At 42.5% G+C, this 24391-nt stretch overlaps 1 protein-coding gene across 1 annotated transcript in view; it reads left to right on the top strand.

Moving 5' to 3' along the window:
• The window catches only part of LOC132830132 (adhesion G protein-coupled receptor B2-like), a 500291-nt gene that overhangs the window by 180886 nt on the left and 295014 nt on the right, over window positions 1–24391 (top strand). Inside the window, exons 8-9 of the mRNA XM_060847634.1 lie at window positions 4985–5179; window positions 15390–15458. Coding sequence (XP_060703617.1) covers window positions 4985–5179; window positions 15390–15458 — 264 coding nt within the window. The remainder of the gene's footprint in view (window positions 1–4984; window positions 5180–15389; window positions 15459–24391) is intronic.

The raw sequence follows: 24391 nt of genomic DNA, 5'->3' as shown, positions 1-24391 counted from the left end.
TTTCTGTTTTAGAAACTGTCGCGAGGAATACAAAACAAAAAAATTTGACAAGATGTGTCATTTTTTTTGGCAGTACTCTTTCCCATTAATTATGGCCAACAAATATTACTGTCCTACATCATGAAGATTAATACAAGTATTTATTAAATTCCCTGTCATTTCTTGCTTCCTCATTATTGTTTCCCCAACCTTGTTCTCTAAGGGGCCTATGTTCACCTTGGTCTCTCTTTTCGTTTTTTAAAAATATTTAAATAAACTCATACTGTCTATTTTAAAATTATGTGCTGGTTTTTGCTCATTTTTTTATTTTCTCCCTCTTTATTTTTACTTTTAGTCATCTGTATTTGGCTTTTAAAACTTTCTCAATTTCATGGACAAGAAGGGAAAATCCTTTATAATCGTACCCATGATTTTGAGAAACTGCAATTAAGACCATAAGACATAGGAGTGGAAGTAAGACCATTCAGCCCATCGAGTTCACTCTGCCATTCAATCATGGCTGATGGGCATTTCAACTCCAGTTACCCGCATTCTCCCCGTAGCCCTTAATTCCTCGTGACATCAAGAATCTATCAATCTCTGCCTTGAAGACATTTAGCGTCCGGCCTCCACTGCACTCTGTGGCAATGAATTCCACAGGCCCACCACTCTCTGGCTGAAGAAATGTCTCCGCATTTCTGTTCTGAATTGACCCCCTCTAATTCTAAGGCTATGTCCACGGGTCCTAGTCTCTTTGCCTAACGGAAACAATTTCCTAGCGTCCCCTTTCCAAGCCATGTATTATCTTGTAAGTTTCTATTAAGTCTCCCCTCAATCTTCTGAACTCCAATGAATACAATCCCGGGACCCTCAGCCGTTCCTTGTATGTTAGACCAATCATTCCAGGGATCATCCATGTGAATCTCTGCTGGACACGTTCCAGTGCCAGTATGTCCTTCCTGAGGTGTGGGGACCAAATCTGGACACAGTACTCCAAATGAAGCCTAACCAGAGCTTTATAAAGTCTCAGTAGCACAACGGTGCTTTTATATTCCAACCCTCTTGAGATAAATGACAACATTGCATTCGCTTTCTTAATCATGGACTCAACCTGCATGTTTACCTTTAGAGAATCCTCGACTAGCACTCCCAGATCCCTTTGTACTTTGGCTTTATGAATTTTCTCAGCATTTAGAAAGTAGTCTATTCTTTTATTCTTTTTTCCAAAGTGCAAGACCTCGCATTTGCTCACGTTGAATTCCATCAGCCATTTCCTGGACCACTCTCCCAAATTGTCACGATCCATCTGCAGCCTCCCCACTTCCTCAGTACTACCTGCCTGTCCATCTAACTTCGTATCATCGGCAAACTTCGCTAGAATGCCCCAATCCCTTCATCCAGATCATTAATATATAATGTGAACAGCTGCGGCCCCAACACTGAACCCTGCGGGACACCACTTGTCACCGGCTGCCATTCCGAAAAAGAACCTTTTATCCCAACTCTCTGCCTTCTGTCAAACAGCCAATCCTCAATTCATGCCAGTAGATCACCTCGAACACCATGGGCCCTCACCTTGCTCAGCAGCCTTCCGTGTGGCACCTTATCAAAGGCCTTTTGGAAGTCTAGATAGACCACATCCACTGGGTTTCCCTGGTCTAACCTACTTGTCACCTCTTCAAAGAATTCCAACAGGTTTGTCAGACATGACCTCCCCTTGCTAAATCCATGTTGACTTGTTCTAATCAGACTCTGCTCTTCCAAGAATTTAGAAACCTCATCCTTAATGATGGATTCTAGAATTTTACCAACAACCGAGGTTAGGCTAATTGGCCTATAATTTTCCGTCTTTTGTCTTGATCCTTTCTTGAACAAGGGGGCTACAACAGCGATCTTCCAATCATCCAGGACTTTCCCTGACTCCAGTGACTTTTGAAAGGTCTCGACCAATGCCTCCGCTATTTCCTCAGCCACCTCTCTCAGAACTCGAGGGTGTATCCCATCAGGGCCAGGAGATTTATCAATTTTAAGACCTTTTAGCTTTTCTAGCACTTTCTCTTTTGTAATGGCAACCATACACAACTCAGCCCGCTGACTCCCTTTACTTGTTGGGATATTACTTATGTCTTCCACTGTGAAGACTGACGCAAAGTACTTGTTAAGTTATCCTGCAATTTCCTTATCTCCCATCACTAGGTTTCCAGCATCAGTTTGAAGTAGCCCAATGTCTATTTTTGCCTGTCGTTTGTTTCTTATGTATTGAAAGAAACTTTTACTATCATTTCTAATATTATTGGCTAGCCTACCTTCATATTTGATCCTCTCCTTCCTTATTTCTCTCTCTTGTTATCCTCTGTTTGTTTTTGTAACCTTCCCAATCTTCTGATTTCCCATTGCTCTTGGCCATTTTATAGGATCTCTCTTTTCTTTATAGGATCTCAATTAATGTCATCCATCTTGTATCAACCCATTAATCAAAAGGACAAATTGTGGGATATATGCAGCAAAAATAAACAAGACCTTGTTACAAATTAAATGAAAGAATTCCCTGGCATTTGACTTTCTTGGAGACATTGACAGCAATGAATCAAGTGAAAAAGGAGAAATAACCTGAAGAGTGATTGTAGATATTGAGATCTAGGCTATTGTCCTGAACACATCCTATTGACACTCTCACTAATATATGTTGCAGGAAGCACCTCATAATCTCCACTCAGGAATTCTGTAGGTAATTGAATTGATAACCAAACATCCCATCATACAAGTGTCTTGGTTCTAGAATGTACATCACTTTATCTTACATTTGTAATCAAACATAATGACTACATTATTTTCTTCTTCATAGCACTTGTGAATTGCTATGATAAGAGGCTGAGTGGCTTGGCCTAAATTCCCTGTAGTTTACAGTAATGAAAGATGAGTGATCTGACTGAAATGACACTGAAAAGTTGTTTCCCCTATTTGGGAATCTAAAATACAGGGCACAATTCGAGAATAAAAGATTAATCATTTAGCTTTTAAGTTGGGGAAAAACTTCTTCACTCAATGTTCTGCTAATGTTTGGAATTCTATATTGGAGATATGGATGCTCCATTATTGAGTACAGTTAAGGCGGAAATAGAATTTTGAACTCTCAGAAAATCAAGTGCTGTGGGCAGGTATTGGTGGCAAGCAGGAAAGTGAAGTTGAGGCAACAAAATTAACACTGAATGGTGGAGCAATCTCTCGGAACTATAGAGACTACTTCTGCTCTTTCTTCTTCTCATCTTTCTTCACATTCGATTTCATCAGAATAATTTTCCAAAAGGTCTATGACCACTTTCACCCCTCTCTTCCTTTTTATATATTTAAACAAACTCTTATTGTCAGCTGTTAAATTTCATACTAGTTTGCCCTTGTAATTCAGTATCTAATATCATTTTAGCTCTCCTTTGCTAGATTCTGAATTTATCCCAGTTTTCAGGGCTATCACTAATTTTTGTCTCCTTAGATGATTTTTCTTTCTAGTCTCTTTAATTTTCTTGTGTTGCTGGTTAAAGCGCAGCAGGTCAGGCAGCATCCAAGGAACAGGAAATTCGACATTTCGGGCATAAGCCCATTCCTGATGAAGGGCTTATGCCCGAAACGTCAAATTTCCTGTTCCTTGGATGCTGCCTGACCTGCTGCACTTTAACCAGCAACACATTTTCAGCTCTGATCTCCAGCATCTGCAGACCTCACTTTTTACTCTTTAATTTTCTTGGTTGGTAATGGTTGGTTTATTCCTCTCTTAGAATCTTTCCTCTTTACTGGAATATTTTTTGCTCAGAATCATGAATTTCCTCCTTAAATGACGGCCACTGATTACTTTCCGTTTTTTTCCTGTTCACCTAGTAAAGTTCACGCTAGCTAACTTTATCCAGGGTCATGTCCCAGACAGTTTGAGATCTGGGAGTGTCAGGTCACAGTCTGGAGATGGTAGTGTTGGGGGTCTTTGAGATAAGAGTGGGGTGTGTTTAATAGTTTTTCATGGGTTAAACTATATATTTGATATCACCCACTATTTAATAATCTAACTTTCCCTGCTTAGCTGTTTTACTTAGTTTTGCTGGAACCAGTTGAAATCTCCTGGTCATGGAGACTTTCAGACTATTCCAAGTGTGCAGGAATTTCCTGCTACAGTGTGGATTCCTCAGGGGTGTGCACATAGAATTCAAGGTATTATCTCTGACCTGAATGCAATGTTCAGAATATTCCATTTATTTTTTGCGTACAGTAACCAAATGATTATATTTTCCTCTTTAGGTTGCATACAGTAACCAAATGATTATATTTGGCTCTTTAGGTCATTTGATTACTTATTTTGTGAATTAGGAAGAATAGTATATTTTGAGCATTGTATATAGCAATACAATGTAATATTGTAGGTGGTGAATCTGCAGGCCTGAATGTGAGTCCCTGAGAATTGTTGTGGGTTAAATTAATGAAATAACAAAAGATAAATACTCCGCTCATCAGCGTACAAATACATTAATATGGATATTTTCTCACAGTGTTGGAGCAGATCATTTACAAATGAGGCAATGATTAGTAATCATTAAAATAAGTAACAGTAAATTTTGTCTCAGCAAAAAGGCGATATAGTGGCTCACTGATTAGCACTGCTGCCTTATAGCACCAGGGTCCCAGGTTCGATTCCAGCCTTGGGCGGCTCTCTCTCTGGAGTTTGCACACTCTCCCCATGTCTGTGTGGGTTTCCTCCAGGTGCTGCGGTTTCCTCCCACAGTCCAAAAATGTGCAAGTCAGGTGATTTGGCCATGGTAAATTGCCTGTATTGTTAGGTGCATTAGTCAGAGGTGAAATTGGTTTGGGTGGGTTACTCTTCGGAGGGTCGGTGTGGACTGGTTGGCCCAAAGGGCTTGTTTTCACACTGTAGGGAATCTAATCTAATCTAATCTAAATGTTCGAATAATCTGATTGTTCTGAGTGACAATATGGTGAATCTGTGTTTATTTGCTTTATTTAGATCCGAGAGCACCTCGCTAAAGGACAAAGGACCTTGGCAGGAGAGGGCATGATACAAGTCATAAGAACTATGCTGGGTTTAATAGCGAGAAAGAATTTCTACAGTGGAGATCTCTTATTCTCTGCAGACATACTACGGAATGTGACAGATACATTCAAAAGAGCCAGCTATATTCCTCCTTCTGGTGATATACAAGTGAGGATTGTATTTAATGACTGATATTTTGCTTTTGTTTTGCAGTTTCTTTCTCCAGCTATGTGGCTTTGTGTATGGGAAATCATGTCTCACTAACTTGATTGAGGTTTTTGGAGAAGTAATAAAGAGATTGATGAAGGCAGAGGGGTGGACCTGATCTGTGTTGACTTCAGTAAGGTGTTCGATTAGGTTCTTCATGGTAACCTGGTTAGCAAGGCTGGATTACATGGATTACAGGGACAACTAGCCATTTGGATACAGAACTGCCTCGAAGGAAGAAGACAGACAGTGGAGATGGAGAGTTGCTTTTGAAACTGGAGGCCTGTGACCAGTGGTGTGCCACAAGGATCAATATTGGTTCCACTGCTTTTCATCATTTATGTATATAATTTGGATGTGAACATAGGAGGTGTTTGCAGATGATACTAAAATAGGAGGTGTAGTGGACAACAAAGAACGTTACCTCAGAGTATAACGGGATCTTGATCAGATGAGCCAATGGGCCGAGGAGTGGTAGATGGAGTTTAATTTAGATAAATGTGAGAAGCTGCATTTTGGGAAGGCAAATCAGGATTGCAATGATACACTTAATGGTAAGGTCCTTTGGAGTGTTGCTGAACAAAGAGACTTTGGAGTGCAGGTTCGTAGTTCCTTGAAAATAGAGTTTCAGGTAGACAGGATAGTGAAGAAGGTGTTTAATGTGCTTTCCTTTATTGATCAGAGCATTGAGAATAGGCATTGTGGCTGTACAGGACATTGGTTGAGCCACTTTTGAAATATTGCGTGCAATTCTGTTCTCCCTTCTATATGAAAGATGTTGTGAAACTTGAAAGGATTCATAAAAGGTTTACAAGGATGTTGCAAAGATTGGAGGGTTTGACCATTAGACATAGGAGTGGAAGTAAGGCCATTCGGCCCATCGAGTCCACTCCGCCATTCAATCATGGCTGATGGGCATTTCAACTCCACATACCCACATTCTCTCCGTAGCCCTTAATTCCTCATGACATCAAGAATCTATCAATCTCTGCCTTGAAGACATTTAGCGTCCCGGCCTCCCCTGCACTCTGCGGCAATGAATTCCACAGGCCCACCACTCTCTGGCTGAAGAAATGTCTCCGCATTTCTGTTCTGAATTGACCCCCTCTAATTTTAAGGCTGTGTGCACGTGAACTATAGGAAGAGGCTGAATAGGCAGGGGTTGTTTTCCCTACAGCATTGGAAGCTGAGTGATGACCTTGTAAAGGTTTATAAAATCATGAAGGGCATGGATTGAGTAAATTGAGTAAATAGCCTGGGTTGGGGAAGTGCTGAACTAGAGGGCAGAGGATGGGAGGGGAAAGATATAAAGGAGACCTAAGGGGCAACATTTTCACACAAAGGATGGTGCGGCAAAGGCAGGCTGCCAGAGGAAGAAGTGGAAGGTGGTACAATTACAACATTTAAAAGGCATCTGAGTGGGTATAAGAATAGGAATGGTTTAGATGGATATGGGCCAAGGGTCGGCAAATGGGAGTAGATTAATTTAGGATATCTGGTCGGCCTGGATGAGTTGGATTGAATGGTCTATTCCCATGCTGTACATCTCTATGACTCTGTCAGGATGCCCTGTAGAACTTGCAAAGTCATACATCAATCACATTTACAAATATTTTCTCTTCATAAAAAATACTGTGTCTGGTATATAACTGCCATTGGTATGCTTATTACTTGTTTACCTGAGAAAAATGATTGTGGGTTGCTTTTATTTGCTGCAGCCTTTGTGATGAAGATATTAGTGAGAGATTAGTGCTAAGATGATATTCAATGGATGTAGCATCATGGGATAACCAAGCAGAATGGTTAGCTAACTTGATTCAAGAATTAAATAAGATAATAGGGTGAAGATTAGTTTTTCAGAATGGCACAAGATTAGAAGTGGTGTTCTTTAAAGAAGAAGTCCAACACTAGACTAGTATGCAGTTCTCTCACATATGCAGTCCAATCAGGCACAGCAACAGCCATGGCAGCAGTCATAGAGTCTTATAGCACAGAGACAGGCCGTTTGGATAAACTAGTTGATGCCGACCAAAAATGCCCACCCATGTTAACCCCATTTCTCTCCACTTGGCCCATACTCTTCTAACCCTTTCCTATCCATGTTTTGTTTTTCGTTTCTTTGTGGGACTTGGTCATCACTGACTGACCAGCATTGCTGGCCCATTCCTATTTGCCCTTGAGAAGGTGGTGGTGAGCTGCTTTCTTGAATCTCTGCAGTCCATTTGCTGTGGGTTGACCCACAATGCTGGTTGGGAGGGAATTCCAGGATTTTGACCCAACGGCTGTGAAGGAATGGCAGTATTTGTCCAAATGCCTTTTACAAGTTTTTAATGTACCCGCCTCAATCACTCCCACTGCAGCTCATTCCATGTGCATACTACCCTCTGTGTAAAACAAGTTGCCCCTCAGGTTCCTTTTTATTCTTTGCCCTCTAATCTTAGACTGATGCCCTCTAGTCCTCGATTCCCTACTCTGTGAAAAAGACTTAGTGCATTCACCCCCATCCCTGCCTGTCATGATCTTATCCACCTCTATAAGGCTACCCCTGCAGTCTCCTACTCTCTAAAGGAAGAAAGTCCTAGCTTGTCTAACCTCTCCCTATAACTCAGACCATTGAGACATGGCAACATCCTAGTAAATTTATTCTGTACTCTTCCCAGTGTAGTAACATCCTTCCTATAACAAGGTGACCAGTACTGAACACAATACTCCAAGTGCAGCCTCACCAACAATCAGCAGTCTTGAATTCCAAGAAAGAAGGGGCATAGCCTCAGTAGGCATCGCTGAAGAGGAGAAGGAGATAGGGACTACCAAGAACAATCCGTGCCATACAATAGTTATATCTTCCTGAAGATGTCAAATGTCATTTTAGGAGAAGACTTCACCTTTCCAGGGAGGTAGTGACCAATATCTGTGTTTCATATGATGACCTAGTCCCTGGACTTAATCATGCACACATGCTGCAGGTAGCACAGATATTCACCATGACCCTCTGAGTTTTCATCTCATGTTCCTTTCAGTGTTCTGTTGCTGATCCATGTAGATCTTCCCAGTTCGCTACTCTATGATCATCCACACCATCACAGATGCTGTGTTTACAAGTATGACTTTACTTTATCAGCCGCTCAGCTATTGTAGCCTCAATTTATACCCGATTTTGTTCCACAGATCAGTGGTGTATTGGATTGGATCTCTGTGGTTACTATCAACAAGGAGGCCACATTCAAAAAATGTGTAGCTGGAGTACAAAAAACAGATGAACTTGTATATTCATGCTATCTTTGGAGCTGCTACAATGTGCATACACTTTTTTAGCTTAACTTTTCAACCCTCCTCTCTGCAATGTGGATCAATTCCAGATGAAAAGGAATGCACTGAGGAAACTAAAGTACTGTCTGAAATAAAGCAGAACATGCTTAGAGATACAGCAGGTCTGGCAGAAGGAGAAAAAAAATGTAACAACACATAATATTTAGAAATGAATTCACAGGACTTTGAATCAACTAAGACTCATTTTCAGAAGAGTCATATTCAACTTGAAATATTGACTGTTTCCTGCTCTGCAGATGCTGCCAGATGTGCCGAGTATTTCCAGGAAATCCTGTTTTTATGCCCTTTGAAAATTATGGCTTCTAATCAATTTGAGATTTCCTTAGACAAAACCTTAATGCAGATATAACAAGAGCCACATCCATATCAGGACAAAGATTGAATAGACCATAGAACCACTAAAATTGAGTTCCTAATTCCTTATCAGTCTGACGGAGTACCTGTCAAGATATCTGGGATGATTGTCTTGCACTGCATGCCTCCCTTCCCCTCCATCGACTCCCTTCCCAGCCCCTCCCCCTCCCCCTTCCTTCCATTCCACCCTGCCACCAACTGGATTCATTCCTCCCAGTGACCAACCAGGTCGTACCCTCTACTAGTCTTTACCTATACCCACTTCATCATTCTGCACTCCCCTGCCCCACCCCACCACCTTTACCTGCAACTCCCCCCTACACCCCCAGTCCTGAAGACAAGTCACACCTGAAATGTCGACTTCTCCACCACCTGATGCTGCCTGGCTTGCTGTGTTCTTCCAGCCTCCTAGCTGTCTACTTTGGAATCCGACATCTGCAGGTTTTTTTAAGTCTCTAGTCAAATATAATGCAGTAGGGCAGTATGGCCTCAGATAGAGAGTAAACATGGTCCCATACCCTCAGAGGAGAGAAGAGAAAAGTGCTTCAAGAAGAGTCAGGAGATTCCAAGGCCAGAGATGCTGAGCTAATGGTGTGAAATGTTGAGTTGTGCCCAGAGACATGCTGAGGAGTTCTGCAGGATGCAATTGTTGCAAGGAACCCACTAATCAAACAACATGTCATCTGAAAACATTGTGAGGACATAGTGACGGACCACATGCCAACACTGAACAAAGTCGGAGTCTATACATAGATGGCAGCCAAGCTAACATGTTTTTCATTGCTTATTGAAATTGTACTGTTGCAGAACTTGATGACCTCTGTACCTTTTAGACAATCATTAATTTAAATGCATGCCATCATTGCAAAAACTAATTATTTTATACAGAATTATGTCAGACAATTTTTTTAAAAAATGTCTGCATATTCTACATACCCCTCAGTGCTATACCCAATGCAGGGTATTTGCACTTGGACACTCCCATGAAGTATTGCTGTGTTGGTTTGGAAGAAATGAAGGCAGCCAGCTAATGTCTTAAGAGTATAAAGTTGTGAAGATTGTGGCAGTCAAACGTTTTCTGTGGACAATTGTTAGGGTCTTTCCTCCAACTGTATGAATGATTGTTTGTTAGAGCAGCCATAGTAGATTGATAGATTTTTGTTACCTGTATCAAGATGAATTGAAAAATGTTGTTTTGTGAGCTATACAGGCAGATCATACCAGACAAAGTGTATCAGGGTAGCAGGACAGAGTGCAGAATACAGTGTTCCAGCCACAGCGAAGGTGCAGAGAGTGAGATTGGAAGTAACATTTGAGAGGTCCATTCAAGAGTCTAATAACAGCTGGGAAGAAGCTGTTCTTGAATCTGTTCATACATGTATTCAAACATGTATATTTTCTGCCGAACGGAAGAGAATACAACCAGAGTAGGAGGGGTCTTTGATTATGTTGATTGCTTTCTAGGGCAGTGGGAAGTAGAGATGGGATCAATGGATGGAAGTTGGTTTGTGTGATGGACTGGGCTGTATTCATAACTCTGTAGTTTCTTTCAGTCTTGGGAAGAGCAGTTGCTATTCCACACTGATGCATCCAGATAGGCTGCTTTCTATGGTGCTTCTATAAAAATTGGTAAAAGGCCTTGTTGACATGCCAAATGACGTGAGCCTCCTGAGGAATTAGTGACATTGTTTGGCTTTCTTGACTGTCGCATTAACATGGATGAACCAGGACAGATTGTTGGTGATCATCACTCCTAGGAACTTGATGCTTTCGACCATCTCCACTCTGTGCCATTGTTGCAGCCAAGGCCATGACCTCCACTTCGCTTCCTGAAGTCAATGACCAGCTCCTTTGTTTTTCTGATGTTGATGGAGAGGTTGTTGTCTTTAAACAATGCTGCTAAGCATTCAGTCTCTTTCCTGTATTCTGTCTCATTGTTATTTGAGATTCAACTACAACAGTGGTATTATCAGCAAACTTATAAATGGAGTTGGAGCAAAACTTGCCACGACAGTCTTGAGTGTATAAGGAGTACAGTAGGGGCTGAGTATAGAGCCTTGAGGGGCACTTGTATTGAGGATTATGGTGAAGAAAGTGTTGTCACTTCTTCTTCTTGATTGTAGTCTATGGGTCAGGAAGTCAAGGATCCAGTTATAGAGGCGGGAGCCAAGTCTAGGTCTCAGAGTTTAGAGATGATTTTGTTTGGAATTATCATATTTGAAGGCAGAGTTAAAATTAGATTAGATTAGATTCCCTGCAGTGTGGAAACAGGCCCTTCGGCCCAACCAGTTCACACTGACCCTCCGAAGAGTAACCCACCCAGACCCATTTCCCTCTGACTAATGCAACTAACGCTGTGGGCAATTTAACATGGCCATTTCACCTGACCTGCACATCTTTGGACGGTGGGAGGAAACCCACACCGACACTGGGAGAATGTGCAAACTCCACACAGAGAGTTGCGCGAGGCTAGAGTCGAACCTAGGACCCTGATGCTGTGAGGCAGCAGTGCCACCCATAGGTAATTAGGAGCCTGACATAGGTATCCTTGTCATCCAGATGTTCCAGGGATGATTGTAGGGCCAGGAAGATGGATCTGCTGTGGACCTATTGTGTTGGTAGGTGAATAGCAAAGGATCAAGGCAGTTTGGTATGCTAAGCCATGACTAACCTCTCAAAGCACTTCATAACTATGGAGATCAGTGCCATTGGACAGTAGTACTTCATTGGTCACAATTCACAGACCCCTGACAAAGAAAACCAAGAATGATGAGATTCCCTACATCTGCTTTGAACCCTTATTTCCCTCTGGATCACCCTCAACCCTTTGATGTACTGTCTGCTAGCTTGAAGAGGCCTACTGCTCAGTTGGAACCAGAACTCTATCAACAAACACATTGAATTAGACCCCATCTACCACCCCCTGAGAAAAGGAACAGGAAATGACTTCACCACAGGAAATAACATCACCAACTCGAAGAAACCCAAACATATGAATAGAAAGCAGTAATTTTCAGCATTGCTTCACATGAGGCCCACTGAAGCTGTTACCTAGTAAGGTAATGAAACGCCTGGAAATGACCCTCCAAGATCAGTGAGCAAATCTACATCCAAAACCTCAACCTAAGCTACAAATCTTCTCAAAACTCACCACATTATGGAGATGGACAGCATGGAAACAGATCTTTCGGTCCAACTCGTCCATGCCGACCAGATATCCAAACCAGATGCCAGCACCTGGCCAATATCCCTCCAAACCCTTCCTATTCATATACCTATCCAAACGTCTCTTAAATGTTGCTATTGTACTAGCCTCCAAGACTTCCTCTGGCAGCTCATTCCATACCCGTACCACCCTCAGCATGAAAAAGTTGCCCCTTAGGTCTCTTTTATATCTCTCCGCTCTCACCGTAAACCTATGCCCTCTAGTTCTGGACTCCCCGACCCCAGGGAAAAGACTTTGTCTATTTATCCTATCCATGCCCCTCATGATTTTATAAACCTCTATAAGGTCACGCCTCAGCCTCGAACGCATCAGGGAAAACACCCCAGCCTGTTCAGCCTCTCCCTTTAGCTCAAATCCTCCAACCCTGGCAACATCCTTGTAAATCGTTTCTGAACCCTTTCAAGTTTCACAACATCTTTCCGATAGGAAAGAGACCAGAATTACACACAATATTCCAACAGTGGCCTAACCAATGTCCTGTACAGCCGCAACATACCTCCCAACTCCTGTACCCAATACTCTGACCAATAAAGGAAAGCATACCAAACGCCTTCTTCACTATCCTATTTACCTGCGACTCCACTTTCAAGGAGCTATGAACCTGCACTCCAAGGTCTCTTTGTTCAGCAACACTCCCTAGGGCCTTACCATGAAGTGTCTAAGTCCTGCTAAGATTTGTTTTCCCAAAATGCAGCACTTTGCATTTATCTGAATTAAACTCCATCTGCCACTTCTTATCTAATCAAGATCCTGTTGTAATCTGAGGTAACCTTCTTCGCTGTCCACTAAACCTAAATTTTGGTGTCATCTGCAAACTTACTAATTATACCTCTTCTGCTCAATCCAAATCATTTGTATAAATGACAAAAAGTAGTAGGTCCAAAAACACTGACTCCTGTGGCTTTCACTCACTGCCCTATAGAGCATCATTGTGATTATCCTCTCCTCTCATAGGTGGACATTCCTCTGAACCCTCTGCCTCAGCCACTACCTCCTACACACTCCTCAATGTTCCATTTGACATCTTGTGTTGTTAATCTAAAGGAGAAAGTAAGGACTGCAGATGCTGGAGATCAGAGTCAAGAATGTGGTGTGGAAAAGCACAGCAGGCCAGGCAGCATCCGAGAAGCAGGAGAATTGATGTTTCGGGCATAAGCCCTTTTCCAGCACCACATTCTCGACTCTCAAATCTAAAGCCTCGCTATTCTAATGTTACGATCCTTCTCAGACGAATTTTCTTCCTTCTTTTGTCCAAGGGAATGACCACACTGTTGAGACCTGAGGGAGTAGCAAGGTATTTTAGTTTAGAAATTCTTAGAGATCTTCATTATTTCTCATTCATATTTCTGAATGGACCACTCATGTCAGCAGAATAGATTTTCTTCATGCTGAGTGCCATGCATTCACCATCCAATGAAAAATGCCACTTTCCCAAACTTTAATATTTCTCTACATCCATCATCAATACATGTTATTCCAGAAGATGGCTTCTCCACTGTCCTGTGCACCTGAACGAGTGAATTTGCCATCACCCTCTAGTTCCCTTGTTGGCAAACTGAAAATTTCCATTACTCCGTCCTCCAGTGTCGTTATGGAATGTAATACTGGGATTCTGGCTCTGTCCTCTTCCTTTCTCAGGCATTTTTTCCATTTCTTTAGAATGAAAAAGAAAGCAAAGGTAGTGAAATGATATAGAGGTGGAAATCTCTCCTCTTGGTTTGGAACAGCGTCTCCTCTTTGGCAGCCTCACATATTAGCAAGTTTGCTACATGAGCTACTTGGATGTATCTTCCTCCAAGACAGATGAGTAACAAGTGCATTGCAGCAATCGGATACTTTGCATGTTTCATCTTGTGTTGCAAGGAAAGACATTGAGTAAATGAAAGGCTTACTCAACTTGCCTAAATATGGCAGGTCACTGAAACACTTGTGGCATCGAATCCAGGTTTATGTGTGCTCTCTAAGTTGTTAACCACCATCATGTTCTCCAACTACATCCTCCTGGTTATAATGGGGACACATTCTAATCAGACAGGAAGTGGGCTCTGTTATTGTATTTACTGTATCCACCAGGATCTCCAGATGTCGATCAGTAAACCAAGTGAATGTCCAAGGTATCCTGGCTGCTATCTTTTTCAGTCTTTTTAGATCCCAGGCCACATTCAGGTTTTGCATTGCATTGATTCACAAAGAAAACAGGCAGGGCTGATGAGCAGATACAAGAAATTGATATGAAGCCTCACCGTTGGGTGAAAAAACACTTTGGCAGTTCAAAGAGAGGCAAGTTTGGGGATTGTGAAGAGGGAATCATAGAATTTCTACAATGTGGAAGCAGGCCATTCAGCCTATCAGGTTCACACCAACCCTCCAAAGAGCAGCTCACCTAGACCAACTTCTCCTATGCCTATAACCCTGTATTTGTCATGGTCAACCCACCTAGCCTGTACATCCCTGAACAATTTAGCATGGCCAATCCACCTAAATTGCATATCTTTGGACTTTGGGAGGAAACCAGAGCACCCAGAGGAAACCCACGCAGTCGTGGGGAAAATGTGCAAACTCCACACAATTGCCCAAGGCTAGAATCAAACTGGGGTCCCCAGCACAGAGCCAGCAGTGCTAATCATTCAGTCACCATGCTGCCCAAAGGAAGCAAGGACTCTGTATTTACAATGGCATTTTCTAGTCAGTCAGTATCTCCTGCTATGGCTCATCTGTCAAGGTCTCATAGTACTGATCTCCCCTTGATTCACTAGGAATCTCACTTTTGTGTGTAAAACAGGCTCCTGTCTGCCTGTAGTGGGATCCTTGGCTGATTGGAAGATCAACAAATGTAGAATGGCATTTGAAAAGGTAATAATGAGAAAATAACTTTTAGCCAGTTAGCCAAATCAGTTTCATCTTTACTTCTCCAAAACACTATTCTTGCTGGGCAAATTTCTGGTGTTGGGTGTGTTAAAACTGACACCAATATTTAATTATTCAGTCCATTCTTACATCTTCATTCACAGTTTATGAAACTAGTTGAGCTGCACATTGAATGTATCACCACGTGGCTCACAACCAGCTATCACCCTGGATATTAGACATTAAATAGTGAAAAACCTTTTAGGTTTCAAAGAAATTATAGTTCTTCTTTACTTTGGATCATATTCTAAAACCTGAATTCTTGAACACCAAGTGATAAAATAAGTAATTTATGAAATTGGATGGGAAGAAAGAAAGGAATTACATCATTTTTACTTGTTTTTGTTTACCCAGAAGTTCTTTCAGATTGTCAGCTACATGCTTGAAGCAGAGAACAGGGCAAAATGGGATGATGCACTTCAGGTAAGTGACTCCCTTCAATGTAACAGTAAGTGCTTGAGGTTTGTTCATAACTTCCTGCTGACTACAATCAACTTGCTATTGTTTACAGTGAAATGGAGGTCAAACATTGTCAAGATCAGCTCAACAATACTGGAAACCTCTATATCAAATCATATGTTTGTATCATGTATCTGTGAGCTGTCCAAGTTTTTGCTGAAATATCTATTAGAACCCCTTCAACAACTTATCGACAACCAATGACCGTTTCTTTGAATCTTCAACATCAACTTCCTTGTATGTAAGATCAGACTCCCTCCTGTTGGCTTCTTAGGTGTTTCCATTGGGTAGTGGGGTCCATGAGTTCAAAAGATCTGAGGCCACATTCTGACACTGTCTGGTGATTGAAATCAAGGTTTTCTAGCCTCCTTTATAATATTAGGCAGGTGTGAATCTGCTCTCCATTTCCTTCAGCTTTGTTTTTTGATGATACGGTAGGTCTGACCAAAATGAATCAGACACACTCTAACTTGAGTTGGCTTTGTGCTGTTAACTTCATTATCATTATTCTGCAAACAATGGAGATGCTGAGGATCAAGTTTACTATAGTTCCTAAGTCTCTTTCCACTTCCTCAGCTATTATCACACTAATTATGAAAAATCTATGTTGATTTTGTTTTGCTACAGCTTCATTAAATGTGAGCCAATTCTCAACGTATTAATCTGAAAACTTGTCAAATGTCATTTGAAAATTGAGATTCTCAACGTTGTAAAAAGATGGAACTTGAAATTATATAGCCCTTTCATGCTATCACAAAAAACTTCAGCCAAAGAAATATTTAGAAGTGCAGTTGTTTTAAGAAATTAAATTGGATAAATGTAGGCCAGGAAACCATGTCTGTTCTTGTTCAAATAAGACATTGGGATCCTTTACATCTATCCAAGGGAGCAGATAGGATTTCACTCCAACGTAACAACTAAAACAGCATCTTAAGTATTTCTCAATTCCTAGATTTTGCACTTAAGCATTGTGTGCTGGGTTATGAGCTGAAGTCTGGAAGTGAACATTGATTGCAATGGCCTTATACTTCGAAATGAGAGTACAACCATGAGATTAGAAAATTCTTGAATGGTATGTGGAGCATCACTGGCAAGACCAGCATTTATTGCTCATCCCTAGATACCCGTGAACCGACTGACTCTTTCGCCCATTTCAAAGGGCAATTATAAGTGAGCCAGATAGCTATGTTCTGGAGTCACATGTAGTCCAGACCAGCTAAGAATGGCAGATTTCCTCCTCTAAAAAGACGTTACTGAGCCACATTTTTTTAAAGGAAGTTATCAGTGGTTGTATTAGGGTAGCCTTTAATCCGTATTTTATTGAAGTCCTGCTAAGGTGAAATTCAAATCCATGTACCCAGAACATTAGCATTGATCTCTGCATTACTAGTCCAGTGACAATATAACTACACCACCACCTCATTATTATATTAAAGTTAACTCAGTTTGTCAATACCTCAAATAAAAAAATTAGTAAGAACGGTTTGATAGAATCTTCCTTTCATAAAGTACTATTGCAACTCGGTTTGATTATGCTCTGAGTCAGAAGAATGGGAATTCAGTCTCCATGCTGTAGTATGTGGGGTTAATAGCTATATGCTGAAAAATGTATTGCTGGAAAAGCGCAGCAGGTCAGGCAGCATCCAAGGAGCAGGAAAATTGACGCTTCGGGCATAAGCCTTTCTTCAGGAATGAGGCAGGTGTGCCAACCAGGCTAAGATAAAAGGTAGAGAGGAGGGACTTGGGGGAGGGGCGTTGGGAATGCGACACGTGGAAGGAGGTTAAGGTGAGGGTGTTAGGCGGGAGAGGGGGTGGGGGCAGAGAGGTCAGGTCAAGAAGGCGGTGCTGAGTCCGAGGGTTGGAACAGAGAAAAGGTGGGGGGAGGTGAAATGAGGAAGCTGGAGAAATCTGCATTCATCCCTTGTGGTTGGAGGGTTCCTAGGCGGAAGATGAGGCGCTCTTCCTTCAGGCATTGTGTTGCCATGGTCTGGTGATGGAGCAGGCCAAGGACCTGCATGTCCTTGGCGGAGTGGGAGGGGGAGTTGAAGTGTTCAGCCACGGGGCGGTTGGGTTGGTTGGTCCGGGTGTCCCAGAGGTGTTTTCTGAAACGTTCCGCAAGTAGGCGGCCTGTCTCCCCAATGTAGAGGAGGCCACATCGGGTGCAGCGGATGCAGTAAATGATGTGTGTGGAGGTGCAGGTGAATTTGTGACAGATATGGAAGGATCCCTTGGGGCCTTGGAGAGAAGAGAGGGGGGAGGTGTGGGCGCAAGTTTTGCTCTTCTTGCGGTTGCAGGTGAAGGTGCCAGGAGTGGAGGTTGGATTGGTGGGGGATGTGGACCTGACAAGGGAGTCGCGGAGGGAATGGTCTTTTCGGCACGCTGATAGGGGAGGGGAGAGAAGGGAAATATATCCTTGGTGGTGGAAATGACGAAGGATGATATGATGTATATGGAGGTTGGTGTGGAGGTAGGTGAGGACCAGTGGGGTTCTGTCCTCGTGGTAATTGGAGGGGCGGGGTTCAAGGGCGGAGGAGCGGAAGTGGAGGAGATGCAGTGGAGAGCGTAGTCAACCATGTCTATGGGGAAATTGCGGTCTTTGAAGAAAGAGGCCATCTGAGTTGTTTGGTATTGGAATTGGTCCTCCTGGGAGCAGATGCAGCAGAGGCAAAGGAATTGGGAACACGTCTGGGACACCCGCACCAACCAACCCAACCGCCCTGTGGCTGAACACTTCAACTCCCCCTCCCACTCTGCCAAGGACATGCAGATCCTTGGCCTCCTCCATCCCCAGACCATGGCAACACGACGCCTGGAGGAAGAGCGCCTCATCTTCCGCTTAGGAACACTCCAACCACAAGGGATGCATGCAGATTTCTCCAGCTTTCTCATTTTCCCTCCCCCCACCTTATCTCAGTCCCAACCCTGGGACTCAGCACCGCCTTCTTGACCTGCAATCTTCTTCCCAACCTCTTCGCCCGCACCCCTTCTCCGGCCTATCACCCTCACCTTGACCTCCTTCCACCTATTGCATTTCCAACGCCCCTCCCCCAAGTCCCTCCTCCCTACCTTTTAACTTAGCGTGCTTGGCACACCCTCCTCATTCCTGAAGAAGGGCTCATGCCTGAAACGTCGATTCTCCTTCTCCTCGGATGCTGCCTGACCTGCTGCGCTTTTCCAGCAACACATTTTTCAGCTCTGATCTCCAGTATCTGCAGTCCTCACTTTCTCCTAGTTAATAGCTATATGTTAATGACTAGTGAAATAACTCCATGGAGAGCACTATCCTGTTACCTGTTATTTACACATGCACAGTACTTGGACTCTGACCAGCTAGCTTAGAGCCTGGCCCTAGAATGAGGAGAATCCCTGAGACTTCTATTTTTTATATCTTTTTTTAAGCAGAATGAAAAGCCAGAAAACAAGCAATCACAATAAACAATAAAGAGAAAGAAAAATTTAAAATAAACTCCTCCTCAGTAGGAAGATGCCAACAGCAGTGAATAAGACACACTGACTGCGTTTCCAGGCTGTTCAGAGGTCAGCCTCCTCTCCCCCTTAACACAGAAATGTAGAGAGTCCTTCATTCACTGATCCAGTTCCCGCAGAGCCAGCTCTCAGAGTCAACAGGATATCTGAGCTTCCTGTTTTATTTTTTTCCTTTTTTTATTTCTATTTACCTGTATGACCGCCTAACTGCAGTAGTGCTTATTTTTTTCCCCAGTACCCATGTTGTGTGTGTGCAGGTGTGAGACACAGTGAGAGACACAAGGTGTACGAATCTTTATTCAATTTCCACCACCAGGAAGAAAGGAAACATCCGAATGGCCAGTGACAAGCAGTGCCCTTCACAAAAGGCAATGCTGTGTGATCAAACATTGAAGGGCAGGGCAGGGTTTAAATCAAAATAGAGTTGGAGGGGGAAAAAGACTTCTGTTTTTTTTTCTCTCTGGTTTATTTTTAAAATTTTTTTTCTTAGGTGTGAGAGACACTCCTGTTTATTTATTTATTTATTTCCTTTTCCCCACACTGCTGCCTAACTGCGGTAGTACTTATTTTTCCCCCAGCACCCATGGTGTGTGTTTGTGCAGGTGTGAGACACAGTTAAAGACACAAAGTCTACGAATCTTTATTCAATTTCCACCACCTGGAAAATAGGAAAATACCCGAGTGGCCTGTGACAAGCAGTGCCCTTCACATCAAAGGGCAATGCTGTGTGATCAAAACAGTGAAGGGGAGGGCAGGGACAAGACTTCTGTTTATATCTGTCAGCCAGGACTCCCTGATTGGCTTAAGTTGACAGCCCCAATAAGATCCATCTGGACAACCTCCATTCAATGACTATAGCTGAAGTGCATTATCAGTGACAGAAGATGATGTCAGATCACATGAGCCTGTTGTAAGCAGGTCCTACTGAAATCCAGCTTAAACTTGCATTGGTATAAAGTGTGTATTGTGAATAAATATTCATCATTTTGGACTAGTATGAATTCCAGTTACTGTGGAAAAGGACAAAGAAGATATAGAATGTGGGGAAATAGATGGTGACATCTTGAAAAATGTCCAAATTACAGAGGAGAAAGTGCTAGATGTCTTGAAACACACAAAAGTGGATAAATCCCCAGGACCTGATCAGGTGTACCCGAGAACTCTGTGGGAAGCTAGAGAGGTAATTGCTGGGCCCCTTGCTGAGATATTTGTAACATTGATAGTCACAGGTGAGATGCTGGAAGACTGGAGGTTGGCTAACGTGGTGCCACTGTTTAAGAAGGGTGGTAAGGACAAGCCAGTGAGCCTGACGCCGATGGTGGGCAAGTTGTTGGAGGGACTCCTCATGGACAGGATGTACATGTATTTGGAAAGGCAAGGACTGATTAGGGATAGTCAACATGGCTTTGTGCATGGGAAATCATTTCTCACAAACGTGTTTGTGTTTTTTGAAGAAGTAACTAGGAGGATTGATGAGGGCAGAGCAGTGGACTTAATCTATATGGACTTCAGTCACGTGTTCGACAAGGTTCCTCATGGGAGACTGGTTTGCAAAGTTAGATCTCATGGAATATAGGGAGAACTAGCCATTTGGATCCAGAACTGGCTCAAAGATAGAAGACAGAGGGTGACGGTGGAGGGTTGTTTTTCAGACTGGAGGCCTGTGCCCAGTGGAGTGCCACAAGGATCGGTGCTGGGCCCTCTACTTTTCATCATTTATATAAATGATTTGGATGTGAGCATGAGATGTATAGTCAGTAAGTTTGCAGATGATCAAAATTGGGGGTGTAGTGGACAGCGAAGAAGGTTACCTCAGATGACAATGGGATCTTGATCAGATGGGCCAATGGGCTGAGAAGTGGCAGATGGAGTTTAATTCAGATAAATACGATGTGCTGCATTTTGGGAAAGCAAATCTTAGCAGGACTTGTACACTATAGGGAGAGGTTGAATAGACATGGACAAGTTGGACCAAAGGGTCTGTTTCCATTCTGTACATCTCTATGACTCTCTGACTCTATCTGCCTAAGGCTCCCAAAACCTGCTTATGATATTTATAAATGTGCCATGTATTTGAGCCCATACTGAAGTCTTTACACTTCACTGCAATACTGAAGCAGTATTACCAGAGATACTAAGGAATGTTTTAGCAAACAAAACCAAGTTGTGGTCAGTTAAAGTCATCAAATCCTTTAGCACAGAGACAGGCCCTTTGGCTGAAACATGTCTGTGCCAACCAAAATGTCCATCCACTCTAACCCCATTTCCCTGCATTTGACCCATATCTGTCTCAACCTTTCTTATCCATGTGTCTGTCCAAATGCCTTTTAAATTATGTTATTGTTAGCGTGGAGCCTGAATTCCTATTCTTTGACTCAGAGCATAATCAAACCGACTCACAATATTACTTTATGAGAGGAGGATTCCATCTAACTGTAGTTATTAATTTGTTATTTGAGGTAATGACAAATTTAGTGGAAAGGCAACCTGTTCAGAGGATGTGGAGGGTCTGCAGACAGATGTTGATAGGTGAAGTGAGTGGTCAAGGGTCTGATAAATGGAGTACAATGTTGGTAAATGTGAGGTTATCCATTTTGGAAGTAAAAATAGTAGGTCAGCGTATTATTTAAATGGTGAAAGATTGCAGCTTGCTGTTGTGCAGAGGGACTTAAGACTGCTTGTACATGAATCGCTGAAAGTTGAGTTGCAGGTGCAATAGGTAACCAGGAAGGCAAATTGAATATTGACCACTACTAAAGGGATTATATTTAAGAGCAGGGACTTTCTATTGCAATTGTACAAGGTGTTGGTGAGGCTGCACATGGAGTGTTGCGCGCAGATCTGATCTCCTTACATAATGAAGGATATACAGACTTTGGAGGCAGTGCAGAAGAGGTTCACCAGGTTGATTGTGGAGTTGAGGGGGTTACTTTATGAGGAGAGGTTGAGCCACCAGGGACTGTACTCACTGGAATTTAGAGGAGTGTGAAGGAATCTTACAGAAACATAAATTATGAAATGGATGGATAAGGTACCGGCAGGCAAGTTGTTTCTGCTGGTGGGTGAGACCAGGATGAGGGGACATGGCCTCAAGAATAGGGAGAGTAGATTTAGGATAGAGAGGAGGAGGAACTGCGTTTCCCAGAGAGTAGTGAATCTATGGAATTCTCTGCCCAAGGAAGCAGCATCTTCATTAAATATATTTAAGACACGGTTGGATGGGTTTTTGCATGGTGGAGGATTTAAGGATTATGTGGATAATGCAGGTAGGAGGAGCTGCAACAATGGATAGATCAGTCATGATCTTAAAGAAGGGTAGTGCAAAATCGACAGGCCAAATGACCTACTCCTGCTTCTATTACTATGAAATGTGTCCATTTTAACCACTTCTGCTGGCAACTCATCACATGTGCGTACCACCGTCTGTGTTAAAAATGTGTCCCTCAGGTTCCCTTTTATTATTTCCCCTCTAACCTTAAACTGATACACTAAAGTCCCCTGTTCTCCAACTCTGGGAAAAAGACTGAGTGCATTCACCCTATCCACGCCTCATATGATCTTATACACTTCTAAAGATCCATGCTCAGTCTCCCATGCTCCAAAGTAAAACGTCCTAGCTTGTCTAACCTCTCCCTATAACTCAGACCATTGAGTCCTGGCAACATCCTTGTAAATTTCTTCTGCACTCTTTCCAGGTTAATAACATCCTTCATATAGCAAATTGACCAAAACTGAACACAGTACTCCAAGTGAGGCCTTACTAATGTCCTGTACATCTGCAACATAACTTCCCAATTTCTATATTCAATGCCCTGACTGACAAAGTTAAAAATCACACAACACCAGGTTATAGTCCAACATGTTTATTTGGAAGTACAATCTTTTGAAGTGCTGCTGGTGTCCACCCCAGTCCAACAGCAGCATCTCCACATCATGGCTGATTGATGAAGGCCAAAATCAGCCTTCATTGCCCTGCCCACCTGTCACTTCATTTTCAGAGAACCACGTGCCTGAACTCCAAGGTCCCTCCGTTCCACTATATTCCTTTGGGCCCTACCATTTGCCATGAAACACCTACCTTGATTTGACTTTCCAAAATGCAAGACCTCATACTTATCTATATTAAACTTCTTTTGCCATTTCTCAGCCCACTTCCCCAGCTGATCAAGGTCCTGCTTCAATTTCTGGTAACCTTCCTCACTGTCCATAATACTGCCTATTTTAGTGTCATCTGCAAACATACTAATTATGCCTTGTACATTCTCATCCAAATCAATGATATAGATAACAAACAGCAATGGACCCAGCACCAAACCCTGAGGCACTCCACTAGTCCACTGGGTAGTAAAATTAAATAAAGTTGATTGGAGTAATTAAAGTTAATTTTTAATGAAGTACAGCTGCATCCAATTCCAGGTGACATTAAATTTAGATTAGATTAGATTACATACAGTGTGGAAACAGGCCCTTCGGCCCAACAAGTCCACACCAACCCTCGGAAGCGTAACCCACCCAGACCCATTGCCCTGCATTTATCCCTTAACCTAACACTACGGGCAATTTAGCATGGGCAATTCACCTAACCTGCACATTTTTGGAGTGTGGGAGGAAACCAGAGCGCCCGGAGGAAACCCACGCAGACACGGGGAGAATGTGCGAACTCCACACAGTCACCCGAGGCTGGAATCGAACCCGGGTCTCTGTGCTGTGAGGCAGCAGTGCTAACCACTGTGCCACCGTGCTGCCCACTATTTATTTCAACTTAGTCCTGAAACAAATAGTCCCAGAATAGGATAGGATCTATAATCTATATACCATTTGATATCAAGAGGAGGCCATTCAGCCCATCATGTCTGCAGTGGCACACTGAGCCAACTTGTACCTTTTCCACTCAAATCTATACAATGTTTCTATTTAAATAATTATTCAATATTCTCACAAATAACTCAATTGAATCTGTTTCCACTGCATTTCAAGGCAATGAATTCCATACTTGAGCCGCTCACTGTAGGGAGAGCAAAAGTTTTTTTTTCTAATCCCACATTTCCTTCTTTTGCAACACTTTAAAACTACCCTCTGTTTTGTGATCCTCTTATGAGCAAGAAAAATTTCTCCCTATCTACTCAGTCCAGACGTCTCATGATTTTGAAAACTGGTATCAAATCCCTCCTCAGCCTTCTCCTCTCCAAGGAAAGCAGTCCTCCTTCTCCATTCTGTTCTCAAAACTAACATTTTACCTCTCAAAAACACTCTTTTAAACTTCTTCTATATTCTTTCCAGTGCATTCTCATATTTCCTAGAGTGTGGCATCCTTAAATGTACAAAATACTTAGCTGTAGTCTAACCAGTGTCATTTTTGAGTTCAGAATTCTATGCCCCTAATAGTGAAGTCTAGAATAGTGTATGTTTTT

Source organism: Hemiscyllium ocellatum, chromosome 30 (genome assembly GCF_020745735.1).
Source record: "Hemiscyllium ocellatum isolate sHemOce1 chromosome 30, sHemOce1.pat.X.cur, whole genome shotgun sequence".
Taxonomy (NCBI): domain Eukaryota; kingdom Metazoa; phylum Chordata; class Chondrichthyes; order Orectolobiformes; family Hemiscylliidae; genus Hemiscyllium; species Hemiscyllium ocellatum.
The sequence above is the reverse complement of the archived record's forward strand: the minus strand, read 5'-3'. Positions and strand labels throughout refer to the sequence as shown.